This window comes from Martes martes (genome assembly GCF_963455335.1).
Source record: "Martes martes genome assembly, chromosome: 4".
Taxonomy (NCBI): domain Eukaryota; kingdom Metazoa; phylum Chordata; class Mammalia; order Carnivora; family Mustelidae; genus Martes; species Martes martes.
This window is the reverse complement of record NC_137891.1, coordinates 11,247,864-11,267,472: the sequence shown is the minus strand read 5'-3', so window position 1 is coordinate 11,267,472 and position 19,609 is coordinate 11,247,864. Positions and strand designations below refer to the sequence as shown.

Below are 19,609 nucleotides of genomic sequence, written 5' to 3'. Positions count from 1 at the left end.
GGGCTGCCCTGCCACGAGCACCTCCATGTCATCAGTTCCGGGAGGCCCTAACTGAGGTCTATAGCTCAGATGTGTGCCCAGCGTGTGGCTGGGGCTCAGGAAGCTCGCACGTGAGGTCACTGTCCGTCTCGAAGCCGCTATGCTCGCTCTGGACAGTTTGCAAAGCCCTTGCTCTACTAGAACCTCTGGGCCCAACCGTTGGGACTCACAAAAGCCTGTGACTATTTCCTGAGACCTGCCCAGGAATTGCTGTTCCTCTCTTCACCAAAGCCCCCTCACAGGACAGTGATATATTCACGGACTATAGAGGTGGTTTACACGAAGCCTCATAACATAGGACTCGATCGTCAACAACAAGGAAATGCATCTACTGAGCCTGGAAAAACTGTCCTTTTGAAAAGCCATGCATGTACGCCAAAATACGTATTTAATCCATTCCTAACTGAAATCACCATCGGCATGCCTTTCAAATCTCCCCCTACATTCCCTAAATTCTGTACACCTGTCATTTACTGAGTATTGTGCGCCTGACCCAACACTGAGAGGTTTATACACGTGATCTAGAACTGCCCTTGAAAAGCAGCGCTGCTGTGGTGATCGCCCACCGGCAGGGAGGTGAGACGCAAGCCTCAGAGTTTAGGAAACTGGCCACTCACACGCACGAGTCCAGCTCTCTACGACTCCAGGCCAGGCACTGGTCCTTGATGGTACCCTGCTATCCTGCGAATGGCCCTACGTGTCCCTGACCAGAACACTCGTGCCCAACTGTGTTCCCTCCTCTGCGCCTCATCGGTGAAGGGTCAGCCCAGCCGGAACCTCATCCAGAGCTTTCTCTAACCCATTCCCTTTGCCCTGGGGCGACGGCTGTTACCTGTGACCCATCCACCACAAAGCGAAATGGCTCTCAGTATTCTCTATGTTGCATTATAGCTGGATTTTCTCTTCCTTCCTAGGCTGAAAGCTCCCTCGGGGTAGGATTCATGTCGTCTTCATGTCGCTCAGTGCCTGGCACATTCTGAACACAATACAAGTCTATGGAACTCACTCATGGCGTAACTCAGAAGGATGCTTTCTCATTGTCCTCGTACATTTGGTTTTTAGTGAAACAAACCACCCAGAGGGTCTGCCATGCTGGGAGGCCAAGTTAAAAGTACATCTTTAAAATTTTAAGTAAAAAAAAAACAAAACAAGACCCAGAAGACTGCTTTAAAAACTATTTTGACAATCTCTGAAAACACTGAAATACAAGGTACATGTTCTAAACACACCATGCCATAGACAGTAAGTGACAACAGCAGAAATTCCATCTGCATACAACTTGGAACAAGACAAATGCTTTTCACAGTATAGACCTGAAAGGTTTGTTACTTTAGAGAGTTATGGATGGGGCACCCAGTTGGCTCCGTCAGTGGAACGTGAGACTCTTGATCTCGGGATTGAGTCTGAACCCCACACTGGGTGTAGAGATTACTTAAAAATAAATAAGATCTTAAAAAAAAAGTAGATAAAGACACAGTGTATTTCTGTTGAGAAGGGCCCTGTGTGTAGTAGGAAGGCACCATGATCACTGCACTCGGGTGGGGAAACAGAGGCACAGCAAGGTGCGGTAGAGGGCAGGGAGGCCGCGCACAGTCAGGAGCAGGCTGGGCAGGGCTCTGGCATGGCGGCTGATGCAGGAGTGATACCACGCTGCGTACCATGCGGCATGGGCTGTTCCCCATCCTTCACCCTCCTTCCAGGACCCCAGTAACTAACATCACAGTGCCTGGACGCAGGGGCCTAAGGGTGGTTCTTTCACAACTACTCAGACGTCTCCGCACACAAGAAGCACAACATGATCCTTCTGCTTCCCTGTCCACACCTGGCAGTGGGTGACTTGTTAGTGAGCCTGTGCCAAGTGGCCACCCCTAAGGGCCAAAATCCCAGACATGCTCTTGGCCTGCAAGTGGCCAGTGTAAGGGGACAGATGTGCCATGCTTTAAAAGGGATCAGGGAAACTGATAAAAATAGGCCAAAAAACTCACAAAAAATTGACATGGATCAGTGATGACAGCCCATGGGATGCTTTGATATAGAGCCACTCAAATGGTTATCTTCCTATGAGGTTAAAAAGAAAATCCATTTAAAGTGTAAAGTCATCAGCATAGGAATAACGCTGCTATAAGGAAAACAGTTCCTAGGCCAGCTGTCATCATCCCGCAACACACCCTGATGGCGGCAGCTTTGGTCTGGAGGACACCTTCTTCCTGCCCCCTCCCCTCCCTCTCTGATGACCGCCATGGGCCTCGCATGAAAGCCGCGGAAATGTTGTCTAAGATGCTCACGTGACTGTTTGCCCATAATGCTGCACACATTCTGTAGAAAGACTTTTGGCAAGTCCACCATTACACCCCCAAGATACTGGAGTCGTTTTAGGAGAGGCCCCTCCAGACTGGCCGCACATTTCTAGGACATACTTTTCACGGACGCTGCTGTTGTATATTCACTCAGCAAGCACGGACAGAGCACCCCCCTTCCATGCCAGGGGCGCAAGGCCAGCTCACTCGCAGCCCCTGTGCCGCAGGAGAGCCAAAGGAAGACTCCCTCACCCCTCCTGCTCCAGGCTCCCCCAGAGGCACCCAGGGCCGCGGCTCACCGCACATCTGGCTGCCTTCTCCCCCTCCTTCACTGCATGCGGGGCCCAGCCCATTTGTTCAACCGAATGCACGCAGGAGGATCGAACACGTCCCCGTCGGTGGAAGGCTCGCCACGTGCTGGTCACTACAGACACGACTTCACGATCTCTGAGCAGCGCGCCAGCATGGTACAGGCCCAAGCGTGGTTTCCACACCAAGACCCTGATGCTTGGCAAGATCAGCTCGACGCTGAAGAGCCCAGGGCAGGGAGAGGATGAGCGCACTCGCAGGAGCCCCGTCTCTCAGGGAGGGCCAGGGAAGGAGGCTTCCTGGAGGAGGGGGAAGGGAGGTTGGCCCCACAGCGTGGCTCACAGACAAGCTCAGATGGCGTGGTGCTCTCCAGCTTTGCTCTGGGATCACGAGGGTACTTTGTCTCCTCACCTCAGCGGATGGGGGACGGCATGTGGTTCCCACTCTGACCCGAGCATGGCCCGGGGCCGTTGACTGGCTGTTGGGGGCTCAGACCAAGGCTGCAGCCTGTCCAAAGCAGGAATCCACGTCACCAAAAACGCGTCTGAAGCGCACCCAGAGGTCATACAGGCGCTCACCTGATATTCACAGGCGCTGCTTAATGTCAGATTCTGTGGTCCCGACTCCACCAACAGACGGAGGAAACAGCAACGTATGAGCGCTTTGTGTTTCTCAAAGCTTGGAGAGTCAGCTCTTGTAAGTAAGTCAAGTAAGCTTCCCGAGGCCAGACTCATCATTCATTCACCTAACGACCGCTCTCCTTGAGTATGTGATGCCTGCGTTACGCAGCTGGCATCAGAGCCCCTGCTCATGAGACTGGGGGGACATCACCCTGGCGCCTTTTCTCCCCAAACAGCTTCTTTTGGAGCCAAGGAGCTACGGTGGCTACAGTGTCAGCAGTGGGCCCCTCCCTGGGCACGCACTCTGTTAGGTGCTCAGCTAGATGCTGCCCATATACCCCATTAACCTGTATAACCTTTCATGTCGCCCCCAGTCTGCGTCGCTGTGGGGTACAGATGTGCAAGCGGACAACAGGAGAAAATCGCAGCTCTCCAGCTTAAAGTCACAGACAGAGTTAAATCAAACCAGCCAACCACAAGCAGTGTGTCTGTCTCCAGCCCCTGCTCTGGGGGATGGGTTGTGCGGCACCATACTGTTCCCCGTGATCCTCCGTGTTCTAGAGACATCTGTGGCCACAGCCGGACAGTCCCAGGGGCGCCTTGCCCAGGACTTCAGGGCTTTGCCTGTTACAGAATGCTTTCTCCCCATATTGGCTCACTGGATTCTGAGGACAAGACCACTAGGAAGGCAAGACAGAGATCAAGCACCTTCCTCAACGTGGGGAAGAAGAAACCAGAAGGTCAAACTGGTCTGTCGAGTCTTCAGGGCCATTTTTACTTTCCACCCACTAATAGCCACTGTGTGGCCGGAAATCAGTTCCTCACCCTTTCCCAGGCTCAGTTTCCTTAGCTGTACAATGGGCAGCAGACTATGATCACCTTTCAGCATCCTTCCAGCTCTCTAAAACCCAATTTCTAGGACATTAATTTTTTGCTCAAAGATGAAAAACAAACCAATCTTGGCAAGCTTGAAGAATTTCAAGTCTAAACAAACATACTGTACAGTGGGGGGCGGGGGGCAAGTGCTGATCACGAGGGAGAATCTTAGAGCTTTCACAGACTCTCACTGGACTTCATATCCTAAGAGGTCAGGTGGGAAACTGTGTCTAGGGCTCAAGGGTGGTGAGATTGGGGTGCTGAGCTGCTGTCTCCCCATACTGATGGAGCCCGGCGTAAGCACAAAGGGGCTTTGCTTGATGGCAATTTAGGTCAAACTTCCCTAAATTCTGATGAGGCAGCTGGAGATTCTTGAAAATATTCCTGTGCTGACTAGAATAATCCCTTCCCCCTTTCCCCTCTGTACTCCTCTTATTAGTGGGACTTTATCCTGAGTGTCTGCTATGCCTCGCCGGAAGCCGCCCTCCATCCAAGCCCTAAATTCACAGTGTGGAAATGACCACTGCTGCAAGCAGAGACCGCGACATCACTTCCATGGAAAATGAGCAACCAAATGACAGTCAAGACATCCTTGTTTTCATGCAAATGGTTCTACCAGCTCAACAGAGTGAAATGAAAAACACATAAGGGCCACAAAACAGAGGATGATTATCTCTGCACAGAGTGTCAGCTGATTTTCAACAATGTCTTCTAAGATCTCCATTCTAAACGTTACCACTTTTCCAAATGGAAGGGCACGCGAGCCAGGCTAGCTGCAGGGCACAGGACCATCTCAGGCCCCTTAGAAAGTCCAGGGGAAGCCTGTGCTGCTTCTGTCTCCCCGCATCTGATGTCCCACTACGAGCAGCCTGCAAGAGCCCTCGGCTTCTAGCAGAGAGGAGTTTCTATTCTCAGTGCCGGGATGGGGAAGTAGCTTCTCCGGGGCTGACCACGGTGGCCATGGCCAAGTCTCTGAGCACTTGTTTCAGCAGCTGGATCACTTAATACATTTGGTCTTTGTTTTCTGGGCCTCTGGTAAAGCGCTAGTTAGAATTTATTCAAGGCAGGAGACAGATGCTTGGCATCGAGTCAGACAGAATATTTTATGGGTTTCTGTGGCCCCTTGAGATAAAATTCCAGAAAGAGGTGTAGGAAGGTGAGGCAGCCTCTTGGTCACTAGGACGCTGGTTCCTTCTCTCCTGCAAACCTCCTCCAAGATTCTCAATCACCTGGAGGTTCTCTGACAGGTACAGGCCTACCCTGTCTAGACAGGTCATCACTATTATGTTGGTAACCAGGGTCAGAGGATATGGACCCTTCCAGAGTTTTCTTCGATTATTTTACCTGGTCTGGAGGTTCTCTGTGGTCCTCTCTGGGGTCCACAAAGGGAAATCTCTGGTCTTATCCGATTGCTACTCTAATAGGGAACAGGATTACGCAGATGGGGGCTGCAACACAGCACTCTCACCGTGCTGCCCACATCTGTAACATGAGAGACTCATGTTTGAGTAAGGAATCTGAAACCTTATTTATGTACATTCTAGTGTATAATGTATTGGAAGGGTAAGAGAAACACTGGTGGGTCAAACCACTGGCTCACGTGTGCTGTCTATCACTCTTCCCCTACGGTCGCTAGTTATCTTTGATGAGCACTGTTCAAGCCAAAACCTTATTTTAGCATTTTCTCCACTATTTTATGATCTATGAGGCCATTTGGGGTCCCTCTAAGAACACAGCTCCCATTTATAACACTTTTCAATGGAGAATGAGCTCTGAAAAAACACTGTTCTGAATAAAGCTCACATTTCTCAGAAAATAGCCCCAGTGTGATTCAAATAGGCATGGCATTGTGCACGGAGGGGTCCTCGGAACCTGTGTGAGCACAGGCTGAGCACACAGGGAGAAGCCTGCACTTGCATTTGCTGGCCAAGACCAAACCCCAAGCTTCCCCCTGGCTGAGGTGACTCCTGAATGTTGCCATTTCTGCATCTCGACTCGTCGCTGTACAGGTGGGAATACACGGACGTTCAGAGCTGGGCACTCTCTGTGGATGTGGGATACGGGACAAGCACGTTGTTGCCACAGGCCGGGGCGGTGGACCATCAGCCCTCAGTGCCAGCCTGGCAAAGGCTTTGGACGGTGCACTACACAATGCCCCTCTTGTGGGTAAAAGTCTTCCCAGGTAGCGTCTCATGGAAAAACAATCCTCATCAGAAAGGTCAGGAGAGTGGGCTCAGGTCATACAGGCCCGGGTTAGAACCCCAGAGATCTGGAAATATGAGGCCAATCACTCACCATCTCTGAACCACAGTCTCCTTGTCTGCACGATCCCAGCAACTGTAGGACCCCCCTCATTTTCTGAGCACAGAATGAGAAGTACTGGCCTTAGGGCCTGTCATAAAGCAACTGCTTCGCAACTACTAACTACTGCTATTACTACTAACATCTCCAGCAGGCAGACGGCTTCGTGTAGAGAAAAGTTAACTTTTTGAAGAACTACAATTGCACACTACGTCACACAAGAAACAACAGAGGTTTGGTGCCCGGTGGACCTTGGAATGAATTGCAGCTCTCCCCCCTATAGGCTGTGTGACCTTGGGCAAGTCATGCTACCTCCATAAGCCTTAGTTTTCTCATCTGTAAAATGGGCACTAAAGTACACACCTCACAGGACTGTTGTGAGGAGAGCACAGCATGACGCATGAGGAGTGCCTACAACACCATCCTACTGTCGGTAGCAGATGGCAAGGCCCTATTTCAAGCTGTCCTTGACATCACATTCCATGCTCTGCCACTGGGATGCACCTTGCGATTTTTACCTCAAAGCTGCGCAGACCGCGCACTTTGAGGAGGGAGTTGCAGAGCCCTTCTCAAAGTCCGTACCTTTCCCGGCGTTTCTAGGAGGCAGCGGAGGCGCCTCTGTGGTCGGTGACGTAGGCGAGTCTGTGCTTGTGGAGACGAAGATCTGGTTGGTGAAGGCGCCGTAGGAGAGCCGCTGTTTGTCCCTCGGAGTGCTGAATCCCGGCAGTGACAGCTTGTCTTGGGGAGAGATGCTGGAGGAGTGGCAGAAGCTCTGAGGCCTCGGGGAGCGCTCTTTCTTGATGGGGCTCGGCTGCGGGAGACATAAAAGTGCAGGGGGTGAGGTATTCACCGAGGGCTACGCTTCAGGCTCCACCAGGACAAGGGGCTCCTGTGGCTCTCTGCATGCTCTGAGGTCAGCCATGACCCAGCCCAAGACGGGGGATGCGGTTCTTGCCCTCCTGATTCTCAGCTCACCTTTATCAGAGTCACACTAGGGAGGCACTGGGTAGCAATCAGAAGTACTCAGAAACCGAAGGGCCTGGTCAACGGTATCCTTTAACTAAACAGACACCTGCCCTCTGCAAGACATTTCACCAGCGCTGAACTGCTTTTCCACCCACGTGGGACCTCTACAGCGTGTTCCTTCCCTGCTCAACCCTCTGCAGTCAGAGTTCTGAGTGCTCGCCTCCCTTCTCATTCGGCAGCCCCTTAGGAAGTAGCCTCCACATTGTGGTCCTGATGATCCACACCTGTGGGTCCAATCCTGACCTTTCAGATTCAAAACTGTCTTCAATGGCCTCTAAGGTGTCCCTCGTGTTTGCACTCCTGGTGACAGCAGTGGCATCCATGTAACTCCCCAAGGCGGAAGACTCAAGTTCACCCAGAGCCACCAGGCCTGCATGGATAGCTGGGACCTCTGCCTGCTGTAGGTGCCCACCAGCCCCCATGGAAGCACGGACCTCGTGAGCGGCCCAACAAGGTGGTACCCAACAAAGATCAAAGACTGAGCAAAGAAACTGGTCCCAGGTCACAAGACCAGACACAGTCTCATGAAGAATGATCTCGGCCACACAGTCCAGGCAACCTGGGAACAGCAGCAGGGACTCAGAGGCACTGTTGGAACTCACTTTGTCGTCCAGGTCGTCATCACTCTCATCCATCTCCTCCTGTCGCAGGTTCCATTCATATTCCACATGGACGTGGGGGTTGAACTTCCCAGATTTAGCCTGGGAAAGCTGAAAGGAACAGCAGGTATAACCATGTTCATTTAAGTGTTAAACATCCCACTATTATATAACCACTGAGCAAATCCCACCTCGGTCTTGGTTTCCAATGAATCACCAGCAGCTGCTTGTAGGGTAAAACTCTGATTATACAGGGCTGGGCTGCTGTGGGACCGGCTCAGAGGAGTTGCCCAGAATTACAGGCAGAGGCTTTCTTATTTTGAGAACATGGCTTCTCTTGCAAATTAAAAGCTTTCTTAAATACTAAGAATGAGCCTCAAAAGTGAAAATTCCTGGCTGGAAAGCAAAATCAGAGTTAGTGAAGTACGAGAAGTAAGCCCTTTAAGTCAGACAGTCCCAGTTCAATCCGTGGCCCACTTTTCTTCTCCATGAGATGGGGGCAAGGAGCACTGTAGCTTTTTCACAGGGTTCTTGTAAGAACAGAAACCTACAAGTGCTGGCCTGCAGCTGGTGCTGGGCAGAAACTCAAGGGGATGGCACTTACCTTTCCTGCCTCATCCTTCCCCACCAGTAAGAGAACCACACTATGCTAAGGCCCAGAGGGATAGAAGAGAACCAATGGGACCAGAAGTATGGGGCTGGTGGGGGAAGCCATGCATTTAACATTTTGAAAATCATTATACTCTGAACTTGACTTGCCCAATTTTTGGAATTGGCTTCCAAATAATTCTTCTTTGCTACTGAGCTGCAGAGAAAGCCCAAGGGTCTGGCATATAAAAAGCATGACCTTAATTCACAAGGTAATCATATCTCTCAAATGCCTTTTAGCTCCTATGTCATAAGTGTACTGAAAAGACACAGGAATGACAAATCCATCATTCTACCACTTTTTCAAATGGAGACCCAGTGCTTGTCTCAATTCCTTTAGTCGATGTTCAGCAAGATGAATCTGTTTCTTTTATCCCAATTCCAGTCTCTGAGGATGACATTCTAAGGCAGCTGGTGTCTAACGGATGCCCCACCTCTGTTTTGCTTACCAGATCTTCACACTGGGTAGCTTTTAATCTCTTTGCTATGTCCAGGGCAGTCTCCCCAGCCTGGTTCACTAAAACAGAGAGAAAAGAAATCTGCATAATTATCTAAGATATATCTTGAAAAGGCTACAGACAATAATCATATGATTCTGGTCTCGGTTTTAGCCAACCGGACGCTGACCCCGTGACTGAGGCACCGGATCCCACTCTTACCGACACCCACGGTGGGCTTGCTCCTGAGAAGCAGCTTTAAACACTCGGGTTTACTGTACATACTGCAGTAGTGCAGAGCCGTGTTGCCCAGGGCCGTCTGCTTATCCAGGTTCCCACTGAAAAATTAAAATATCATCAGAAGAAAGTATAACTTAAAATATGATTAAAATAGGACATCAATAACTTAAGGCTACAGATTAACCACTTATTTCTGTGCAAACAGTAGAGTCAAGCTTGAGACCTACTTGCAAGCAGGGCAAACTAGGATGCTGCTAACATTGCGCCTACGTTTATAAGCCACCTAACGACAACAAGAGCCAGCGTTGCTCGGGTGCCTCCTTATGGGACACTCTCAGCTTTTATGTACCTTGGTTCATTAAATCTTCATGGCTACCCAGTGGGGTAGCTTATGAGCACCTTTGTTTTACAGATGAAAATACCAAGGCACAAAGAGGATGAAGTACCTGCTTTCAACACTATCAGGGCATGGAAGACAGAGCAGGGATTTGAAAAAAAGGCAGCCTGTCCTGGAGCCAACACTCTTTTTTTTTTTTTTTTAAAGATTTTATTTATTTATTTGACAGACAGAGATCACAAGTAGGCAGAGAAGCAGGCAGAGAGAGAGAGAGAGAGAGAGGAGGAAGCAGGCTCCCCGCTGAGCAGAGAGCCCGATGCGGGGCTCGATCCCAGGACCCTGGGATCATGGACCTGAGCCGAAGGCAGAGGCTTTAACCCACTGAGCCACCCAGGCGCGCCCCGGAGCCAACACTCTTAACTACCACACTGTACTACCTCTAAGGAGGACGTGTGGACATTTATACGTGGCTTGCGTCCAGGCATCATACTTCACATGTGGGTTCAAATCCCCTTGCTATTCTGACCACTCGCCTTTGGATGAGCTACAGTTCCTCCTAATAATCTGTGGCTTACAGAACTACCCACTGAAGAATATAGCCAAGTCCAGACTCCCTGTGTTCAGTATTGTAGTCTTATTAGTATGTCCCAAATCTGAGTTACTGATTGAGTCAGCCACACACACTGTAGTTTTTTCTTTTTTCTTTATTTTTTTTTAAAGATTTTATTTATATGAGAGAAAGTGAGAGCATCAGTGGGGATGGGGAAGGGTAAAGGGAGAGGGAGAAGCAGGCTCCCCGCTGAGCAGGGAGTCCGACATGGAGCTCGATCCCAGGACCTCAGGATCATGACCTGAGCTAAAGACAGATACTTAAATGACTGAGCCACCCAAGCACCCTGACACTGTAGTTTTATAATGAACTTATGATCAATGAAAACTCACAGATCCTGTTGACCTGTGCTGTTAAGTCTTCCCTCTTTCAATCTTTTCTAATCCAGCAAGTTTTGACAGAGACAGGATTTTACATCTTTCTAGGCCAAGGGTTGCCAAACTATAGCCCGTAGGCCATGTCTGGCCCTATATTTGTTTTTTATAAATAAAGCTTTATTGGAACATGGCTGTGCTCATTCATCTTCATATGGCCTATGGCTGCTTTCACACTACAACGGCAGAGCTGAATAGCTGTGACAGAGACCTCATGGTCTGCAAAGCCTAAATAGTACCGAGCTCTTTATAAAAATCTTGTCGATTCCTGATCTGGGTCCCTGAGAAGACTGATTTGTGTTAACTTACAAGGCGTATTCAGAGAAAAATGAAAACCATACCAGTTTTGTACAAGGAAGTCAACCAAGTGGAGAGATGTCTGGTCTGCAGTTCGGACGGCAAGATGCAGGGCTGTCTCCCCAAGCTCCTGAAAAGGACAGGATGAGGATAAGTAGGGTAATCACATGTCCTACTTTACCTACAGCAGCTTTATTCACATCAGTTACCTGAAAGTAATTATTTTTTTTTATTTTTTAAATTTTTTTTATTAAATATTTTTATTTATTTATTTGACAGACAGAGATCACACGTAGGCAGAGAGGCAGGCAGAGAGAGAGGAGGAAGCAGGCTCCCCGCTGAGCAGAGAGCCCGATGTGGGGCTTGATCCCAGGACCCTGGGATCATGACCTGAGCCGAAGGCAGAGGCTTAACCCACTGAGCCACCCAGGCGCCCCCATGAAAGTAATTATTAATAGTACTCCTTTACTCTCAAATTGTCCTGATTTAGACATGGTCACTCAGTGTATTAGAATTTCATTATTATTATTATTTTTTTTTAGGATTTATTTATTTATTTGATGGCAGGGGCAGGGGGGACAAGCACGGGGAGTGGGAGAGGGAGAAGCAGGCTTCCTGCTGAGCAGGGAGCCCGATGCGGGGCTCGATCCCAGGACCCTGGGATATGACCTGAGCTGCACGAAGGCAGGAAGGCAGAGTCTTAACAACGGAGCCACCCAGGTGCCCTGAATCTCATTATTTTTTAAACTCATTCTCCACATTCTTTTTTATTGTATGATTTCAGTGGAGCCTTACCTGTCCGGGTTCCAGCAGTGGTTCCATGAGCTCTACTCCCTCTGCATAGACTTGAATTAGTGCAAGTAAATCCCTGGATTTGATGGCCTCGAGCAATTCATTCAGCTTAGCTGATGAAGACGAACAGGCCTTCCTTGAAAACCTATGATCTACATACTTCGCAGTGATATATTCTTTCCGCACAGTCCTAAAACAGACCAGAGCAATATGAACAAAGATTTTTTTTTTTCCTACGAGCTAAGAAAAACCGACATTTTCCTGAAAAACAATTCTCTTTGAAGTGAGATATACTCTCCTAGGCTCCTTTCAGGATTTAAACAAATCAGGTTTTAGACCAAGTTATCTCATCACAGACACGATGAAGAAACTGATTTATACATTTACTAGTATATGCGCAAGCAATATATAGTACAAAATCAATGGGCACACAGATCATAGAGGATTTCTTTTCCACCTTGAGCAACAGCTTGAGAAATCGGCTGTGTACTACTTCAAAGTCAGATACCCAGAAGCATATAAAGAAATTAAGAAATTTTAAAACAATAATTCTAAAAGACCAATGACATTTCCAGAGCTTCACTGAAAAAATTTTAGTCATCTGGCACAACTCCCTGTTTTAACAGGTAAGGAGTCTGAGGTTCAAGAAGGCTGTCTTTAAATTCGCTACCACAGGCCAACTTCTGAACTCCAGAATAAAGGGGACTTGTCTTTCCTGCAGGTTCCGCTGGGAGCAGGAGACTGTCATGGGTAACACTCCCACAGTCTGAGTGGGTATATGCATTTCTCTTTTTAAGAACTCGTCCTTTCTCTACTTGCAGTTCTGTCCCAAGCTCCGGGACCGGGCCCACCTCCCAGCTGCAGGTGTGACTATCTGACCTAACTGGCCCGATGGTTACTTCTGCCACTTTTGGCAAAAAGGCTGAGACAGAAGTCCGCTCAGAGGAAAGGAAAGAAGAGTTGGGCAAGCAAGCTAGGGTCCAGATGATACTGTCTGACATCCTGGAGCCAGCCATCCCTGAGCTTATCCCACGATTTTCCCAGTTATATGAGCCACTCAATGAAAAAGCAGTAAATGGATTGTGGATTCAAATCCTAGTTCTAACAGCACACCGGCTGCATGACCTTGGGCAAACAGCTTCATCTTCATAAGCTTTAGCTTTCTCATCTGAAAATGCGGGGAATAACTCATTGGCATATTTTTGAATTAAAGAATATACAGCACCTACAAGGTGCTTTCTTCTTTCTGAGAAAGCTCTAACTCACGGGACATAAAAGTTCTTGTTCAGAAAAACCTATTGCATCTATGGAGGTTGCTGCTGTCCCCTCTCCCACCCCAACCCCACAGCCAGCCATCACTGTTTAAAATCAAGCTGATGCCTCCTCCTTTCATTCCGGGTCAGCAGTGAAGGTGAGAGCTGGTTGATGGTAGCACACTGCCTTTGGTGACTTGCAGATTCTGCTCAGTGACCAAGATCTTATTTTCATGGGTGTCCTTTACACTTAGGTCAAAGTCCTTTTAAGATGGCCATGGCATGACGAGCTGGAGGACTTCCAGACACCCAAGAGACTGGCCTAAGCCCGGCTTCTGGTCTCCCACTGCACATAACTTTAAAAAGTTTGAAAGGCAGCAACTGTGTGATGGATGGAGTATCCGATTTAAGAATGAAATGGCTTGATTCAATTCTGGTATCAGATGCTATCCATGTGACCTTGGGTAAAGCTATGCCTGTTTCCTCATCTGTGAAATATTAGTAAATTGTACCAGTCCTCTGCCTTCCAGGGAAGCAAGAGTAGGTATGAACGAAGAATGGCATATGGCTATGGGTTCATACATAAGCTTCCTTTCTAGTATCATCCAAGATGGCAGAGCGAGGATCAAGAGCAGGAAGCTACGGGAGGTAAATCTGAGACAACGGTGTCTGTGGAGGCTTCCTGGCACTGAAGTGTCATGCAGATGTTGCTCAATAATTTGGCAGAAATGATGCTAAGGACACTCAGGTACCATGGGAGTACCTGGGAGATGTCCCAGGACACTTTGACGAGCACCTCCAGCCCTGGGTCTCTATTTCCGCAGCTGCAGGAAGTCCCTGTGCGTTCCACAGGCATGATGTTTAACTCTTTCTGGGCACTCTGCTGCAGTCCAGGCACAAAGGACTTTCTGACACGGGGCAGCAGGGAGGGTGGGAAACAGACTTGTCTGAAATATGACACCACAGCTCTACCTGATGGCTGACGAAAGCTTGCCCTGTGTCCCCACTAGACCTGGTCCTTCCCACTCACCCTGGTGCAGATACTGGTAAATACTACCTATTTACCTAGATGCTCAGGCCCAATAGGTGTCATCTGGACAATTTAATTAAATGTTCTGTGTTTGAAGTGCTTAGCAGATCCTGTTGGTGCTCTCTTCAAAACACATGGACAATTCAACCACTTTCCATCCCTTCCCTGCTACTTAGTTCACATCATCTCTGGCTCTCAGTGGGCCTGGTGTAAGTTTCTCCTTGGTTTCTGTTTCCACCCCCTCCTCCAACTGCCCTTCATGTACCAGCCACTGCTGGCTTTCTCAGCCTCAGCCCTAATGACACTGTGGCTGGATGATTCTCTGTCACGGTGCTGTCCTATGCATTGTAAGGTGTTTAGCAGCATTCTGGTCACTCCCTCTGTTTAAAGCCTTCTAATCACACAGAGAATAAAATCCCCAAACATTCATGACTTATAAGGCCCTCTGCGACCTGGTCCCACCTCCATCTTGCATGGCATCGGCTACCACTGTCCTAGCTCAGTCCCCTCCAGCCACACCTACCTTCTTGTTACTGTGTGAATGCGCCCACAACTACTGTTCCCCTGCCAGGCCCGCTACCCTCACCCTACACCCCACGCCTGTCCTTCGTATCTCTAGATCTTCATCCAATGTCAAGTCCTCAGAGATGCTCCCTGACCATCCCGAGGATAATGCCTCCTACGCTTCACCCCCTTATCCTGTTGGGTTTTCTTCAAAGTGTCCATTACCATTCTCCATGTCCTCCTCTCCATAGTCAGAATGTAGGACAGGAGCTGTCGTGTTCACTACTGCATCGTCGGCACTTAATGTGTGCTAGGAACACAGAAGTTGCTTAATAATAGTGAGTGAGTGAACTGTGTGTCATAGGGGACCTGCTTCGTTCCTCAAGGCTGCTGGCCAAATAAGAGGACGGTGATGAAGACTGTGGTCTTCGTGGTGGGGACAGTCATGGTGAATCCTTACGTGGTTCTCACTCTAAGCTGGGAGCTGGCCGAAGCACTTTTAACTTAACCCCTTCCGTTCTTACCACACCTTAGGAGGTTGGCACAGACAGGTGGGGTCACTTGCCCCAGATCACGGTTCAAAATTGACAGAGTCAGGACATGGGCTCCAGTAGTTTGGAACCTTGGTCACTCCATTAGAGATTCTGGAGAATCACAAGCATTTTGAAGGGAAGGCCTGACAGAGGCCAGATGACCATGTGAGGTCGCAAAACAGACGGGCAAGAGCGGGCTACCTCCCTTGTGAGCAAGAGGAAATACAAATCCACGCTGTGATGAAGTTTATCCTAAAATGATGCCTCTGAGGTGTGGGCCCACAAATACGTAAGACTGCTGGTGGGGGCACGACTGCACTGGGTATCTGAGCACTTACTGCCATCTGGTCTGTGGCGTGCCTTCAGATCGTGTTTCTGTGTGGCTGTTATGTGATCACATTCACTTCTAAAAAGCCTTACTTCTCAGTGTAATTTGTGCTCATGAGCGTGAAAGGAATCCAAGGTGTTTCCGCACTAGGACAGAGCTTAAACACTGTTAAACACTGTTGCTAAGCCCGACACCCTGAGATTAGCTTAGGATATTAAATATGTACCCAGCCTCCCTCACTTTTCGTCGGTGACCCTTTCACATCTGTGAATAAGGAATGGACTGTCTAACTTCTTGGTTTACAGCCACCTTCCTCTCCAGATGGCAGGCATCACAAGGACAGAGCTTACAGCTAGCTCCCCCAGCACGTGACTGACCACGAAGCGAGCAGTGAGCAGACAGCATGCATTTGCTGAATTCAAGAAAAGACCACTGCCGAGAGGCCTGCTGGGAAACGGTATCTCATGATTTCAGAGTGAAAACACCACATTTCTTCAATGTGGCTTGTAACAGTTTCAGTGCTCGGCAGATGTGGTGCCTGAGGAACGACCAAGGAGGGGCTTGGTGGACATTCAGGTGGGCGTCTGTGTCCCAAAAGCTCCCTTGCTCAGTAGGGCTGGAATTAATAGGAGCTGTCTTCGTATTCAGGCACAGTATTTAAAAATTTTAAGTGTAAATTCAATGTGAAAAAATTTTTTAATAGGTTTAAAGATTCACAGGACTCCAAAATAAAAATGATACCAAAAACTGTTTACTGAGAAGGTCTCTTGCACTTTTCTTAGGCTCCTCTGCATCTGCCCGTGTTTCTTCACGCAAACACAAATAACATACTTTGATGTGGTTTTGACCCACTCTTCTGACCCGAAGGCAGGATATGTGGTGCAGGGCTCCACACCTTGCTTTTCTACCTAACGGTAATTCCTAATGGAGATCGTCCCACGTCGGGATGTAAGCAGCCTCCTTATTCTTTTTACATCTGCACAGCGTTCTGCTGTGTGGCTGTACCGTAAACTAATTTAATCAGAGACCTACAGATAAATGTTCGTTTTGTTCCTCATCTTTTCCTATTACAGATCAGGAGTCAATTCCCAGAAGTGGCTCAGCAAAGTTAGAAAGTAAATACATCAATGACTGTGATAAATATGGGTATTTTGCGCCTCCTGGGTAAGGGGCCACTAGCACACCCCCCAGCAACACCTGGGACAGACTGCTCCCTACAGCCTCACTGGTAAGAGTCTGGACTTTCCCCATCTAATTCGAACGGGCCATCGCTTCTGTCTGTGTCCTATTTATCACAACATGTCATGACTTAGAGAGAACCATGTCCATAGAGAGCTGCAACTACCTAGGGGACCATGTCAATGAGCGTAATTTGTGCACTCCAGAAGTACATTCCAAAATACTTTTCTTTGCTCTGTGTTTTCCTCCTATTGGGGTTCCCTCTGGGAAAAAAATACCATAACCATTAAGACATTGTTTGTACGGACAAAAAAACAATTACAGAATGGTAAAGAATTCAGTATATTAGAAGTACTTACATATCACTTGAAGGGGTGGGTTTTGTTGAGGGGCTGGGTAAATTTGCTTCCATAATATCATTAAAACTATTGTTTCCTACATTCTTGGCCAGCTGTAACATAAACAAAACACAATACAGCCACCTTTACTATGAGTTTAAAAGTTTCCTATTATTTGCTTTTGAGATTTCAGAATATGTATCTCTCCCTCACTTGACTCAGGATACAAACCATCCATACATCTGGTCAACAAATATTTACCGAGCACCTACTATGTGCCAGGCACAGAACTTCAGGGTGCTGGAAATAAAGGGGTAAACCACATTCCTTCCTGCAGAAGCAACAGATTCGTGGGGCCACTGACCAGAAAAACCAATGATTTTTACAAAGACCATGTAATAAATGCTAGAACAGCATAGAGCTAGAGCTAGAACAGAGTATGTGCCCTCTCCCCACATACTCTGGGACGAGACAGCAGGTTACACACGTGAATCCAGGTTAAATGCTTAAAGGCAACCACTGTTCTTCAATCTCTATCATATCTCATTTTTAGACTGAGCAGAGGAGGAGGCAGGATTCCTTTGTATCTGGGATACACATAAAAATCCTACACGAAGCATTCTGCTTCTGGGTTCAAGACCCTTCCAGGAAAATTTGTCCTGAAGGGCCTCCGGTCACTCAGATCATTTGGGGAGCAATGCAAAGCTTAGGAAACATTCACGCTATCAGGTCTCTGCAGGGAAATCTTGGGTTTATCACCCGGCAAGTGTTTAGGATTTTCTCTCCCTGTTTCTAGTTGTCAACGGGGTGTCATTAGCTTAAGTCAAGGAGAGGGAGTGGCTCCACTTCCACACTCAAGAAGAATGTGTTAGCTGTAAGCTCAGAGCCTTTTTTCCTCTAATCCTGGTATGAATCAGGGAGTTAAGCATTAGTATCATACTTCCTGAATTTCCTACTTCCTAAAATCAGGGGCTCACACAAACATTGACCATCAATGCTTAGAAGAAGTTATGGGTTAAAGAGTGATGGGCTTTAAGGCGGTAGCTAATAGACCACTCTGGAATTATGGGCGGGGTGGGGGAGGGGCTTCTACAAATTTACAAACAATAAAAACAGAGACAGACTCTTCAGTAGCTATTTTTAGTAACACAGGCCACTAAGTAAAGTGATCACGTGAGTTTAACACCTAATTCCCTTCACTGCTCTTCAGTGAATCACACAAAAACTAATTCTGAAAGAAGAAGGCAGCTCTGAAAATCCCATCCAGAAGAAAAGCCAGTTTAGGTGAACTAATTATAGAAATGTATGACTCACCAGTTCTTTAGAAAGGAAATAGAAATAGTCAACATTACATACCACAAAATTTACATTTTAAATATTCATGCAAATTTACAAAATTCAGGAACTGTAATTCTTTGTACTCAGCACAAACAGGACACTCCAAAGCCACGTATTACATATATCTATGACAATATACATTTCCGAGTATAGGTCACTACTCACCAAGAGTTCAGAAGTTCCTAATTTGTCTAGTTCCAAAGACTGAATGCGAGAAATGTGAACCCCCATTTCCCTATGGATGCCAGAACATTCTATACAGGTCAAAATACCCAAGTTGGTTGAAAGCCAGGTGGGTTCTGTGTGGAAAGAACATTTTGAAGACAATGAAACAAACACACCCTAATTTTAGTGCGCCAACTATAAAGGAAGCTAAAACAAGAGTAGCAAAACTTGTTAAGAATTAAAAGGGGAAGATTTAAATGTTAGACATGGAAGCTTGCAGCTCAGCCTAGGGGCTCATATGAAGCTTACCAGCTTCTCAGAGGGCAACATGGTGCTAAAAGAAATTTAAAAAAAATTTTCTTTCGATATTGAATAAAAACAAAATTGAGTTCTTTATTTTTGTGAAAATGTGATGACTTTTCCTGGGTGGCCCCATGAAACATCCTTGTGAGAGATACTCCCTCAGCCCCTGTTATCATCCTCGGCAGTGACAGACTGATGTGCGGCTCAGGGGACACGGTTCATAAGCTGCCATTAACCTCCCAGTTACAACCAGCACTGACCCACCATCCTGGTCACGGCTTCTCCACAAGCACCTTCTGGTAATGAGACAGCTGTAAATACTGAACGTCAAAGGCTTCTTTCACAGACCTAAGCTATTTGGACTCCACGATGGAGGAATGAGTATTCCCCTGTCACCAAAACCTTCAGGGTTCACTCCCTGTGGCAAGCTTCTTTTGGAGGGATCAGTACCTGAGGAGTTCTGACTCCTCTGCCACATCCTATGTGGTGTGTGAGTCACTATCTCACAGGGACACGAGCACGGCAGAAACTGGGAGGCCTGTCTCTGAGGTGCTCAAGGCATGGGGTACGGAGAAGTCTATTTCCACAAGGAAAACAATTAGGAAGGATATCATGATGCTTAAGAACCACAGGTTTGCATCCACGCTCTGATCCCTACTAGATGTGTGACTTTGGGAGGTCACTTAACTTCTCAGAGTCCCCTAGTTTTCTCATCTGTAAAATATTGAGGATGTTAGTAGCTTGCTCATAGAGCATCTGTGAGGATTCAGTAAGAAAAGCCAGAACAACTAGCAGAGCCCATATTACAATGTAAGCACTGAACACACGTTACTTAC

At 47.8% G+C, this 19,609-nt stretch overlaps 1 protein-coding gene across 1 annotated transcript in view; it reads right to left on the bottom strand.

Moving 5' to 3' along the window:
* Nucleotides 1–19,609, bottom strand: part of ASAP1 (ArfGAP with SH3 domain, ankyrin repeat and PH domain 1) — a 348,258-nt gene that overhangs the window by 26,336 nt on the left and 302,313 nt on the right. Inside the window, exons 17-24 of the mRNA XM_080800600.1 lie at nucleotides 18,471–18,604; nucleotides 16,989–17,080; nucleotides 11,806–11,992; nucleotides 11,055–11,140; nucleotides 9,375–9,490; nucleotides 9,165–9,232; nucleotides 8,071–8,178; nucleotides 7,025–7,253 (exon numbers count right to left, since the gene is read on the bottom strand). Coding sequence (XP_080656726.1) covers nucleotides 7,025–7,253; nucleotides 8,071–8,178; nucleotides 9,165–9,232; nucleotides 9,375–9,490; nucleotides 11,055–11,140; nucleotides 11,806–11,992; nucleotides 16,989–17,080; nucleotides 18,471–18,604 — 1,020 coding nt within the window. The remainder of the gene's footprint in view (nucleotides 1–7,024; nucleotides 7,254–8,070; nucleotides 8,179–9,164; nucleotides 9,233–9,374; nucleotides 9,491–11,054; nucleotides 11,141–11,805; nucleotides 11,993–16,988; nucleotides 17,081–18,470; nucleotides 18,605–19,609) is intronic.